Raw genomic sequence first — 13,065 nt, forward strand, 5'->3', positions numbered from 1 at the left:
GTCAAACTGTATCATTTATCAAAACACTTGTATTACCCTTTTATCTTTAAATAAATTGCGTATATATTTTACCATACAGACCCGTGTCTATTTCAATAAATAAGAGTGACATTTAACTAAGACTCATCATATTCTCACCCTTTGAGGCTATCTGGAGGGTCACGTTCCCATGCCTAGCTCTCAAGAATTAGAAATATATAGTTGAAGTTAAGAAAAGATAGTAATCTAAGTACAGTCTACCCTGTACACTGAAGGTAGTGAAAGCGAGGCACATTGTTTATACTATAATTAGATCTCCCATATAGCGAGTCTTACTTTAGATATAAACAAGACCTTGTCTAGTAGCTTACAACCTCGACTAATCGGGGAGATCTTAGATAAATACTCCTTAACTGTCACAGTCCCACTTCCCCCAGACCGGTCCCAATGCCCCAGGAATCTGAAACCCTCCCCCTGACACCATCCCTTCAGCCACGTATTTATCCTATATATCCTGTCTATCTACTCTGACCAGCACGTGGCACCGGTAGTAATCCTGAGATCACTACCTTTGAGGTCTGATTTTGTAACTTCCTTCCTAGCTCCCTGTATTCTGCTTTTAGGACCTCATCCCTTTTTTTACCTATGTGGTTTGTACCGATGTGTATCACGACCACTGGCTGTTCACCCACTCCCTCCAGAATGTCCTGTACCCGCTCCGAGACATCCTTGACCCAAGCACCAGGGAGGCAACACACCATCCTGGAAAAAATCGAGAGGATCCCAGAGAGAGATGCAAATAGGAAGGAGACCCCGGAGAGAGAGAAACCATGTGAGAGAGAGAGAGAGACTCCAGAGAGAGATACATTCCTTTGAGAGAGGGAAAGAGATCCCTGTGAGAGGGAGATCGCAGAGAGAGATTTCCCAGAAACAGTGAGGGATAGATCTCTTAAAGAGAGATCCCACAGAGAGAGAGGATGGTCCCAGAGGGAGAGGGATCCCTGTGATAGTAAAGAAGATCCCAGAGAGGCAGTGATCCGCAAAAGATAGATCCATAAGACCACAAGACATAGAAGCAGAATTAGGCCACTCGGCCCATCGAGTCTGCTCCATCATTCAATCATGGCTGATATTTTCTCATCCCCATTCTCCTGCCTCCTCCCCATAACCCCTGATCCCCTTATTAATCAAGAACCTATCTATCTCTGTTTTAAACACGCTCAGTGAATTGGCCTCCACAGCCTTCTGCGGCAAAGAGTTCCACAGATTCACCACCCTCTGGCTGAAGAAATTCCTCCTCATCTCTGTTTTAAAGGATCGTCCCTTTAGTCTGAGATGGTGTCCTCTGGTTCTAGTTTTTCCTACAAGTGGAAACATCCTCTCCACGTCCACTCTATCCAGGCCTCGCAGTATCCTGTAAGTTTCAATAAGATACCCCCACATTCTTCTGAACCAGGGGCTGGTTTAGCACAGTGGGCTAAACAGCTGGCTTGTAATGCAGAACAAGGCAGCAGCGTGGGTTCAATTCCGGTACCGGCCTCCCCGAACCGGCGCGGAATGTGGCGACTAGGGGCTTTTCACAGTAACTTCATTGAAGCCTACTTGTGACAATAAGCGATTATTATTAGCATTAAACTCCGAGACCCAGAGTCCTCAACCGTTCCTCATACGACAAGTTCTTCATTCCAGGGATCATTCTTGTGAGCCTCCCCTGGACCCTCTCCAAGGCCAGCACGTCCTTCCTTAGATACGGGGCCCAAAACTGCTCACAGTACTCCAAATGGGGTCTGACCAGAGCCTTATACAACCTCAGACGTACATCCCTGGTCTTGTATTCTAGCCCTCTCGACATGAATGCTAACATTGCATTTGCCTTCCTAACTGCTGACTGAACCTGCACATTAACCTTAAGAGAATCGTGAACAAGGACTCCCAAGTCCCTTTGTGCTTCAGATTTCCTAAGCATTTCCCATTTAGAAAATAGTCTATGCCTCCATTTCCCCTTCCAAAGTGCATAACCTCACACTTTTCCACATTGTATTCCATCTGCCACTTCATTGCCCACTCTCCTAGCCTGTCCAAGTCCTTCTGCAGCCCCCTTGCTTCCTCAATACTACCTGTCCCTCTACAGATCTTTGCATCATCTACAAACTTAGCAACAGTGCCTTCAGTACCTTCTTCCAGATCATTAATGTATATTGTGAAAAGTTGTGGTCCCAGCACCGACCCCTGAGGCACACCACTAGTCACCGGCTGCCATCCTGAAAAAGACCCCTTTATCCCCACCCTCTGCCAGTCAGCCAATCCTCTATCCATGCCAGGATCTTACCCTGAACACCATGGGCTCTTAGCTTATTTCACAGTCTCCTATGCGGCACCTTGTCAAAGGCCTTCTGGAAATCTAAATAAATCACATTCACTGGTTCTCCTTTGTCTAACTTCCTTTTTACTTCCTCCAAGAACACTAACAGATTTGTCAGACGTGACCTCCCCTTGACGAAGCCGTGCTGACTCAGTCCTATTTTACCATGCACTTCCAAGTACTCCGCAATATCATCTTTAATAACAGACTCTAAAATCTCACCAATGACCGAAGTCAGGCTAACCGGCCTATAATTTCCTGTCTTCTGTCTCCCTCCCTTCTTAAACAGGGGTGTTACATTAACCACTTTCCAGTCCTCTGGGACACTTCCTGCCTCCAGTGATTCCTGAAAGATCATCACTAATACCTCCACAATCTGCTCAGCTATCTCTTTTAGAACCCTGGGGCGTAGTCCATCCGGTTCAGGTGACTTATCCACCTTCAGACCTTTCAGTTTCCCCAGAACCTTCTCCTTAGTAATGGTCACTGCACTCACCTCTGCCCCCTGGGTCTCCTGGAGCTCTGGCATCCCACTGGTGTCTTCCACCGTGAAGACTGATGCAAAGTAACTATTCAGTTCGTAGAATTCATAGAATTCATAGAATTTACAGTGCAGAAGGAGGCTATTCGGCCCATCGAGTCTGCACCGGCTCTTGGAAAGAGCACCCTACCCAAGGTCAACACCTCCACCCTATCCCCATAACCCAGTAACCCCACCCAACAGTTTGTCTTCCATTTCTTTGTTTCCTATTATTACTTCTCCAGCCACATTTTCCAGTGGTCCAATGTCTATTTTTGCCTCTCTCTTACCTTTTACATATTGAAAAAAACCTTCCCATCTTCCTTTACATTATTAGTTAGCTTGCACTCATACTTCATCTTCTGGATCGGCGCAGGCAGGGAGGGCCGAAGGGCCTGTTCCTGTGCTGTAATTTTCTTTGTTCTTTGTTCTCCCCACTTATTGCTTTTTTAGTTGTCCTCTGCTCACTTTTAAAGGCTTCCCAATCCTTTGGCTTCCCACTAATCCTCGCCACTTTGTATCTATCTTTAGCTTTTATGCTGTCCTTGACTTCCCTCATCAGCCATGGATGCCTTGTCCTCCCCTTAGCATGTTTCCTCCCCCTTGGGATGAATTTCTATTGTGCCTCCCGAATAACCCAAAAAAACTCCTGCCATTGCTGTTCCACTGTCTTCCCTGCTCGGCTCCTTTTCCAATCAACTCTGGCCAGCTCCTCCCTCATGTCTTTATAGTTACCCTTATGTAATTGTAATACCGTTACATATCAGGGTCATTTTACCTTTGTGATTCCTCAACTCTACCCACAGAGATTCTGTGCCTTCTGATCCTGTATCGCTCCTTTCTATCGATTTAACTTCATTCCTTACTAACAATGCAACCCCACCCCCTTTGCCCATCTGCCTGTCCTTTCGATAGGACACATATCCTTGGATATTTAAATCCCAGCGCTGATCCCCGTGCAGCCACGTCTCTGTGATGCCCACAACATCGTACCGGCCAATTTCAATGTGCGCAACAAGCTCATTTACCTTGTTCTGTATACTGCGCACATTTAGGTACAACACCCTCAGTCGTGTATTGGCCACCTCCCGTCTCACACTTGTCACCTTCTTTCCTCTGCCTGAGGGTGATGTTGTTCTCTTATTTTTGTTCTCTATTACCCCTTCAGCTGCCACCTGCACACTCATAGAAGATCCTGAACAAACGACTTCTTTGCCAACCTGGTGAATTGAGGATTTGCGACTCCACATAGTGCGAAAGACAAATAATTATTTGTTAATTTCAATTGTATTGTGACTCCGGGTGAAGTGGGGCTGGAATTGACCGTGCGCTAGCCCAGGGGGTCGTAACGCATGGCGGTATGTTGAACAGAGGAAACACCCACAAGCATTGATAATCTTCTCCTGCATCCTCATTTGAATCTCCCCACCATTGTTGGCCTTGCCACCAGCTGGCTGGACTCCAAGCTCTGAAAATCCCTCCCGAAACCCTTCTCTTTCCTTCTTCATGATGTTGCTAAAGACTGACCTCTTTGACTAAGCTTTCGATCGGCCGTCATCTCCTGACATGACTCTGTCAATATTCCTTATTATAATCCTCTTTACGGGACGTGAGTGTTGCAGATTGAGCCAGTCTGTATTGTCCATCCCTAACTGCCCTCTATTTCAGAGTTATCCACATTGCTTTTGGGTCTGCAGTCACATGGGGCTGTTTAGCACAGGGCTAAATCGCTGGCTTTGAAAGCAGACAAGGCAGGCCAGCAGCACGGTTCGATTCCCGTACCAGCCTCCCCGAACAGGCGCCGGACTGTGGCGTCTAGGGGCTTTTCACAGTAACTTCATTGAATCCGACTTGTGACAATAAGCGATTTTCATTTCATGTCGGCCAGACCGGGTAAGACTGGCAGATTTCCTTTCCTAAAGGACATTCGTGAACCAGATGGGTTTTTCACGACAATCGACTTCATGGTCATTGTTAGACTATTAATTACAGATTTTTATTGAATTCAATTGTCACCATCTGCAGTGGCAGGATTCGAACCTGGATCCCCAGATCTTGCTGTGGGGGTCTTTGGATTAGTAGTCCAGTGACATTATCGCAATGCCACTGCCTCAACACCCCTGTTGTGGGACAGTTTGTTATGTTAACAGTGCTATATGAAATGCAAAATGTTGTTTTAGATGCATGAGGCAGAAGGAGAGGAGAGAGCAAGCCAGGATAGAGCACAGAGTGAAAAGAAGGGAGGAAACCTGAGGGCGGGGGGGGGGGGGGGCGGGGGGGGTGATTGATGGTGGACGCACTGAGTAAACAGGTTCAGCAGGTCCCAGTCATTCCCACACAGGAATATGAATATTGGACCTGGGCCAACCTTGAGCTAAGGAAGGGATGAAACAGAATCTGAGGAGGATTGTAGCCCAAAGCTGCTACAAGGTCTGGATCATACCAAAACAAAATTTGACCCCTGGTGTAAACAGGGTTTTCCAAGCAGCTTTATAGTCCGGAGGAGAATGTGTTGTGGTGTTTGATGAGTGTAGCTATTTCCTGGGGAAAGTTGAGGGAATAAATGCCTGGAGGCTGCTGTTGCTGTTTGCTTCAAGAAAGAAAGTTAGCCGGAAAGAAGGACAATTTGTTCTAAGATACCTGGGTCCTGGAACGCCGGGATCAGGGGGATGGAGGAGTCCGGAAGGCAATCCGGTTCAGAGCAAGAAGACGCTGCGGGACCTGGTGCGCGACATTGATCCAAATGGGCCACTTGATTACGCCGATGAAGAAATGCTTTTGCAGATTGCTGATGTTCTTGTTGCTGGTGTGGTGAGTGTCGCCTGTAACTGGCACGTCACCGCGGGTTAAACACACCGGAAGTCCAGGATGTTCACCTGCACCTTGAGGGCCGGTGGAATATGTCGGCTCCGGGATTTGATTGGGGTGAGATTGGGCTGTGTGGGAGGGGCCAGCGCAGCTGCGGCTCCTGGACAGAGAATGGCTCTGATACGTGGAACAAGTCACACACTGATGGACAGATCATTTCCCAGACAACGTTCCGAACATGATAACCCATTCCGGGGACTATCCGGTTTCTGTTGAGGGCTGATTCTGCGTGCTTGGTTTTCCTTTGTGAAAATGAGCTGATGCAGCTTTGTATCGGTACCAATACGGAACGGTGATGTTTCCTTGTGGTTTCATGGTTAGTGTGATTTGTGGAATGTTACGTTGGTGATTTTCAAATCTTTGTTATTGTTGAATTAGATACAGCTCCTGGGGCGAAAGGGATATGGAGGGGGAAGGTGGGTTCAGGATATTGAACTTGATGACCAGCCATGAAATGAAAAGAAAATCGCTTATTGTCACGAGTAGGCTTCAATGAAGTTACTGTGACAGGCCCCTAGTCGCCACATTCCGGCACCTGTTCGGGGAGGCTGGTAACCGGAATTGAACTGTGTTGCTGGCCTGCCTTGGTCTGCTTTAAAAACCAGCGATTTAGCCCAGTGAGCTAAACCAGCCAATTTTGGACCACCTGCTCCAATTGCTTGTGTGTGATTAAATATGTATTTTTTTTAAAAAACAGTTTCTTCTTGATTTGCCCAATTATTGAGACATCTGGGACATTGTTGGACTCATTAGTTTAATTACAAACTCCAGCTTGTTGCCTGAGTTCAGAGTTAGCAGCTAACTGGCTGCTTTATTGATCCTTGCTGCTGACTTTAAAGGAATGTTTGCAGGTGTATTCAGGGATCGTGTGTTGAGAAAGTTTCTGGGAATCACAGTGAACAATTAATTGCTGCTTTGAGTCACTGAACAATGGTGATGTACGAAGCAAGTGTTCAGAAGAAGTTGGATATTCTGATCGGACTGTGTGAAGGAATTTTCTACAATGATGAACAAGGTAACTGGTTAGTGTGCTTAGACTGGGGCTGGAGTGTACTTTAAAATTAATCTTCATCGTGTGGGCATTACAGACGGGGCTGGCATTTATTATCAATCCCTAATTGCCCTGTTTAGCAGTTTGATACAACCAAGTATCTTACCCGACCAGGGGACAGATATGGATCACCCGGGTTGATGTGGATATGAAATATAAATTAAAAATGCTGGAAAAACCCAACCGGTGCGGCAGCATGTGTGGAGAGAGGGAATGAGTGAATGTTTTGGTCTGGGTACCCAGGACAGGTTATGACTGGATACAGTGGTTCCTGTCCCAAAAGGGCATTCGGGAATTGGTTAAATTGGTTATGTGTTACTGACAATTTCAAGATCGCTTTTTTAATATTCATTTTCCCCCTGGGGAGAGGAGAGGGTGGGTGGGTGAGGGAGGGGAGGAGGGGTGGGTGGGTGAGGGTGGAGTGGAGGGGAGGGTGGAGGGGAGGGGAGGGTGGGTGAGGGTGGAGGGGAGGGGAGGGGAGTATTCCCAGCCTCTAACCTGCTCGTGTAGCCACATTATTAATATGGACGGGTCCAGCTCAGTTTCTGATCAACCCCTAGGATGTGGATATGGGTGGGTGGGTGAGGGTGGAGTGGGTGCGTGGGTGAGGGGAGGGTGGAGTGGTGGGTGGGTGAGGGTGGAGTGGAGGGGAGGGTGGGTGGGTGAGGGTGGAGTGGAGTGGAGGGGAGGGTGGGTGGGTGGGTGGGTGAGGGTGGAGTGGAGGGGAGGGTGGGAGGTGAGGGTGGAGGGGAGGGGAGGGTGGGTGGGGGAGGGGAGGGTGGGTGGGTGGGTGAGGGTGGAGAGGAGGGGTGGGTGAGGGTGGAGAGGAGGGGTGGGTGAGGGTGGAGTGGAAGGGAGGGTGGATGGGTGAGGGGGGAGGGGAGGGTGGGTGAGGGTGGAGGGGAGGGTGGGTGGGTGAGGGGGGAGGGGAGGGTGGGTGAGGGGGGAGGGAGGGTGGAGTGGAGGGTGGAGGAGAAGGGTGGGTGGGTAAGGGTGGGTGAGGGTGAGGGTGGAGGGGTGGGTGAGGGTGGAGGGGTGGGTGAGGGTGGAGGGGAGGGGTGGGTGAGGGGGGAGGGGTGGGTGAGGGTGGAGGGGAGGGGTGGGTGAGGGTGGAGGGGAGGGGTGGGTGAGGGTGGAGGGGAGGGGTGGGTGAGGGTGGAGGGGAGGGGTGGGTGAGGGTGGAGGGGAGGGGTGGGTGAGGGTGGAGGAGAGGGGTGGGTGAGGGTGGAGGAGAGGGGTGGGTGAGGGTGGAGGAGAGGGGTGGGTGAGGGTGGGGGGGGAGGGGGTGGGTGAGGGTGGGGGGGGAGGGGGTGGGGGGGGAGGGGGTGGGGGGGAAGGGGGTGGGGGGGTAGGGGAGGGGTGGGGGTGTGGGAGGGGTGGGGGTAGGGGAGGGTGAGGGGAGGGGGTAGGGGAGGGGGGTGGGAGGGGTGGGGGTAGGGGAGGGTGAGGGGAGGGGGGTGGGAGGGTGAGGGGAGGGGGTAGGGGAGGGTGAGGGGAGGGGGTGGGAGGGGTGGGGGTAGGGGAGGGTGAGGGGAGGGGGTGGGAGGGGTGGGGGTAGGGGAGGGTGAGGGGAGGGGTGGGGGTAGGGGAGGGTGAGGGGAGGGGGGTGGGAGGGGTGGGTGAGGTGGGGGAGGGGGAGGGGGGTGGGTGAGGTGGGGGAGGGGGGTGGGTGAGGTGGGGGAGGGGGGGTGGGAGGGGTGGGTGAGGTGGGGGAGGGGGAGGGGGGGTGGGAGGGGTGGGTGAGGTGGGGGAGGGGGAGGGGGGGTGGGAGGGGTGGGTGAGGTGGGGGAGGGGGAGGGGGGGAGGGGAGGGGGAGGGTGGTGGAGGGGAGGGGGGGAGGGGAGGGGGAGGGTGGGTGGGTGAGGGTGGTGGAGGGGAGGGTGGGTGGAGAGGGTGGAGGGGAGTGGGGTGTTCAGTAATGGTAATGCTATTGAATGTCAAGGGGCGATGGTTAGATCCTCTCTTGTTGGAGATGGTCGTTGTCAGCACTTGTGTGGCGCGAATGTAACTTGCCACTTGTCAGCCCCGAGCCTGGATATTGTCCGGGTCTTGCTGCATTTGGACAGGGACTGCTTCATTATCTGAGGAGTGGCGAATGGTGCTGAACATTAATAACAATAATGTTTATTGTCACAAGTAGGCTTACAAAAACACTGCAATGAAGTTACTGTGAAAATCCCTTCATCGCCACATTCTGTTGCCTGTTCGGGTACACTGAGGGAGAATTCAGAATGTCCAAATTACCTAATCGCACGTCTTTCAGGACTATGGGAAAAACCGGAGCACCCGGAGGAAACCCACGCAGACACGGGGAGGACGTGCAGACTCCGCACAGACAGTGACCCAAGCTGGGAATCAAACCTGGGACCCTGGCACTGTGAAGCAACAGTGCTATCCACTGTGCTCCCTTGCTGCCCATATTGTGCAGTCATCTGTGACCATCCCCACCTCTAACCTCATGGAACGGAGGTCATTGATGAAGCAGCTGAAGATGGTTGGGCCGAGGACACGACCCTGAGGAACTCCTGCAGTGATGTCCTGGAGCTGAGATGATTGACCTCCAACCACCACAACCACCTTCCTTTGTGCCGGGTCTGACTCCAACCAGCAGAGAGTTTCCCCTGATTCCCACTGACTCCAGTTTAGCTCGGGCTCCTTGATGCCACACTCGGTCTAATGCTGCCTTGGTCGAGGGCAGTCACTCTCACCTCACCTCTGGCATTCAGCTCTTTTGTCCATGTTTGAACCAAGGCTGTAATGAGGTCAGGAGCTGAGTGACTCTGGGAGAACCCAAACTGAGCGTCTGTGAGCAGGTTATTGCTGAGTAAGTGCTGCTTGATAGCTCTGTCAATGACTCCTTCCATCCCTTTGCTGATGGAGAGCAGACTGATAGAGTGGTAATTGGCTAGGTTGCATTTGTCCTGTTACACAACTGGGCAATTTTAGACATTGACAGATAGATGCCAGTGTTGTAGCTGTACTGGAACAGCTTGGCTAGGGGTGCGGCAAGTTCTGGAGCACAAGTCTTCAGCACTATTTCCGAGATATCCTTTTGCATTACCCACTGCTTTCAGCCATTCCTTGAGATCACGTGGAGTGAATCGAATTCGAAGATCAATACCTGGTGCTGGGGACCATGGAGAAGGCCAAGATATCATCCATTCAGCACCTCTGGCTGAAGATTGTTTCAAATGCTTAGCCTCGTCTTTTACACAGATGTGCTGGGGTCTCCCGTCTCTGATTGTACAGCTATTCGACTGTTCTGTACTTCACCCTTGTGCTCATGAGAGACCAGACGAAGACTCTTGGGGGTTATGACCAAGGGTTTTATTAAGTAATAACTGGGCTGGTGGTGTATGCAGCTCCACTGCCACCCTGTACAGACAATTCTACTCCACATTTCAGATACAGGAAATTAGCATATGCCAATCACTTGTTACTGGTTATCTATGTCCAATCATGACTATCGATTAGGTTATCACATCAAAGGTCCACATGCTTAATTATACTCTCCAATCAGTGCAATCTTGTTTTGCGATTATTGATATCTGTTGTCCGATATCATCACCCTCTCCTGTGGTTACCGGCAACATCCTGCAGATAGAACAGACGGATAGACTGTCGCACATTGTTATTCATATCCTGAGAGTTCACACCTGTGGAGTTCCTGCCTGGGAACGAGCTCCAAGGGCAGTCTCCTTTAATTGGCTGCTTCAGCTGAACAGTTTGTGTGAGATCCACATTGATGCGGAAGTGTATAACCCATTCAGCACTTGGCCATCACTAAGGAGAAGGTTCTGGGGAAACTGAAAGGTCTGAAGGTGGATAAGTCACCTGGACCGGATGGACTACACCCCAGGGTTCTAAAAGAGATAGCTGAGGAGATTGTGGAGGTATTGGTGATGATCTTTCAGGAATCACTGGAGGCAGGAAGGGTCCCAGAGGACTGGAAGGTGGCTAATGTAACACCGCTGTTTAAGAAGGGAGGGAGGCAGAAGACGGGAAATTATAGGCTGGTTAGCCTGACTTCGGTCATTGGTAAGATTTTAGAGTCTGTTATTAAAGATGAGATCGCGGAGTACTTGGAAGTGCATGGTAAAATAGGACTGAGTCAGCACGGCTTCGTCAAGGGGAGGTCGTGTCTTACTTACCTGGCAGTGGTGAAACGATTATCAAGATCTTCCAGTGCAAAGAGCTGTCCTCGACCGAGTGTTGCAGACTGGCACATTCCAAGGTCCAGGACTACGTGCTGAGGGACAAACTCAAGCTTGGGGCAGCTGCCGCCAAGGCGCAATGGGGAAAGACCACTGTGTAAGGTCTCTCCAGCAAATGTACACCGAGGGGAGGGTAACAGTGTAAACCCCCCTCGGTCTGGGAAAGGGGCAGCACGGTAGCATTGTGGATAGCACATTTGCTTCACAGCTCCAGGGTCCCAGGTTCGATTCCGGCTTGGGTCACTGTCTGTGCGGAGTCTGCACATCCTCCCCGTGTCTGCGTGGGTTTCCTCCGGGTGCTCCGGTTTCCTCCCACAGTCCAAAGATGTGCAGGTTAGGTGGATTGGCCATGATAAATTGCCCTTAGTGTCCAAAATTGCCCTTAGTGTTGGGTGGGGTTACTGGGTTATGGGGATAGGGTGGAGGTGTTGACCTTGGGTAGGGTGCTCTTTCCAAGAGCCGGTGCAGACTCGATGGGCCGAATGGCCTCCTTCTACACTGTAAATTCTATGATATGATAAAACCTTTGAGGAAGTAACAAGGGAGTTAGACAAAGGAGAATCAGTCGACGTGATTTATTTAGATTTTCAGAAGGTCTTTGACAAGGTGCCGCATCGGAGTCTGTAAAATAAGTTAAGAGCCCATGGTGTAAGATCCTGGCATGGATAGAGGATTGGCTGACTGGCAGAGAGTGGGGATAAATGGGTCTTTTTCAGGATGGCAGCCAGTGAATAGAGGTGTGCCTCAGGGGTCTGTGCTGGGACCACAACTTTTCACAATATACATGAATGATCTGGAGGAAGGTACTGAAGGCACTGTTGCTACGTTTGTAGATGATACAAAGGTCTGTGGAGGGACAGGTAGTATTGAGGAAGCAAGGGGGCTGCAGAAGGACTTGGACAGGCTAGGAGAGTGGGCAATGAAGTGGCAGATGGAATACAATGTGGAAAAGTGTGAGGTTATGCACTTTGGAAGGAGGAATTTAGGCATCGACTATTTTCTAAATGGGGACATGCTTAGGAAATCAGAAGCACAAAGGGACTTGGGAGTCCTTGTTCACGATTCTCTTAAGGTTAACGTGCAGGTTCAGTTGGCAGTTAGGAAGGCAAATGCAATGTTAGCATTCATGTTGAGAGGGCTAGAATACAAGACCAGGGATGTACTTCTGAGGCTGTATAAGGCTCTGGTCAGACCCCATTTGGAGTATTGTGAGCAGTTTTGGGCCCCGTATCTAAGGAAGGATGTGCTGGCCTTGGAAAGGGTCCAGAGGAGGTTCACAAGAATGATCCCTGCAATGAAGAGCTTGTCGTATGAGGAACGGTTGAGGACTCTGGGTCTGTACTCGTTGTAGTTTAGAAGGATGAGAGGGGAATTTCAGTCCATGGTCGGGGGCGGGCTAATCGAAGGGCCAATCGTATGGGCCCGGGGTTTTTTGGGCAGGCAGTCCGGGTCGGGCACATGGCCGATCGGGGGCACTATTTTGGAGGTCCAGCTCCGCGGTCTGAGTCCGCCATGGAGCACGGTGCGGCCGCTGGAGGTCACTGGCGTGTGCATGCCCAGCCTCTGACCCGGAAGTGCAGGAGCCTGTATCTGCAGCGCAAGGTGTGAGATTCACTCTGGGTCCCTGCTCGCCCCCTGCAGGGCTGGCAGTAAGTGACCTTTTCACGCCAGGTTTTCTGACTTGAAAGACCACAGTTTTTACGGCAGTGTGGGGACACAGTCCCAATAACGGAGAATCCAGCCCCCGACCTACAAGGTGAGGATGTGTGAAAGCTTCTTGCTGATGTTAAACTCACTGTCTTGTCTTCCAGCAATCCAATTGGCGAGGAGCTTTGAGACCTGCAGGAAGAAGTGGAGGAATACGGAGGAGGAGTTGGTGGAGAACCAGAATCGACTGGCAAAGGTGGAGATTGAACTGACCGCGCTCACTGTGAGATTCAAACATGCCTGCAGTCAGCTGGATGTGGAGTTGAGGCGAAGACAAAAGGCCGACCTGGCCTGTGAGCAGCTGGTAGGAGTCTGGGGCGTTGGAGGAGAACCCGGAAACTGGAATCGTAACATGTTTGGTCAC

At 50.8% G+C, this 13,065-nt stretch overlaps 1 protein-coding gene across 1 annotated transcript in view; it reads left to right on the forward strand.

The window, feature by feature from the left end:
* Window positions 1–6,659: 6,659 nt before the first annotated feature.
* LOC140385698 (rac GTPase-activating protein 1-like) overlaps window positions 6,660–13,065 on the forward strand; it is a 135,589-nt gene continuing 129,183 nt past the window's right edge. Inside the window, exons 1-2 of the mRNA XM_072468126.1 lie at window positions 6,660–6,744; window positions 12,806–13,005. Of these exons, the coding sequence (XP_072324227.1) occupies window positions 6,660–6,744; window positions 12,806–13,005 (285 nt within the window). The remainder of the gene's footprint in view (window positions 6,745–12,805; window positions 13,006–13,065) is intronic.

Source organism: Scyliorhinus torazame, chromosome 2, assembly GCF_047496885.1.
Source record: "Scyliorhinus torazame isolate Kashiwa2021f chromosome 2, sScyTor2.1, whole genome shotgun sequence".
Taxonomy (NCBI): domain Eukaryota; kingdom Metazoa; phylum Chordata; class Chondrichthyes; order Carcharhiniformes; family Scyliorhinidae; genus Scyliorhinus; species Scyliorhinus torazame.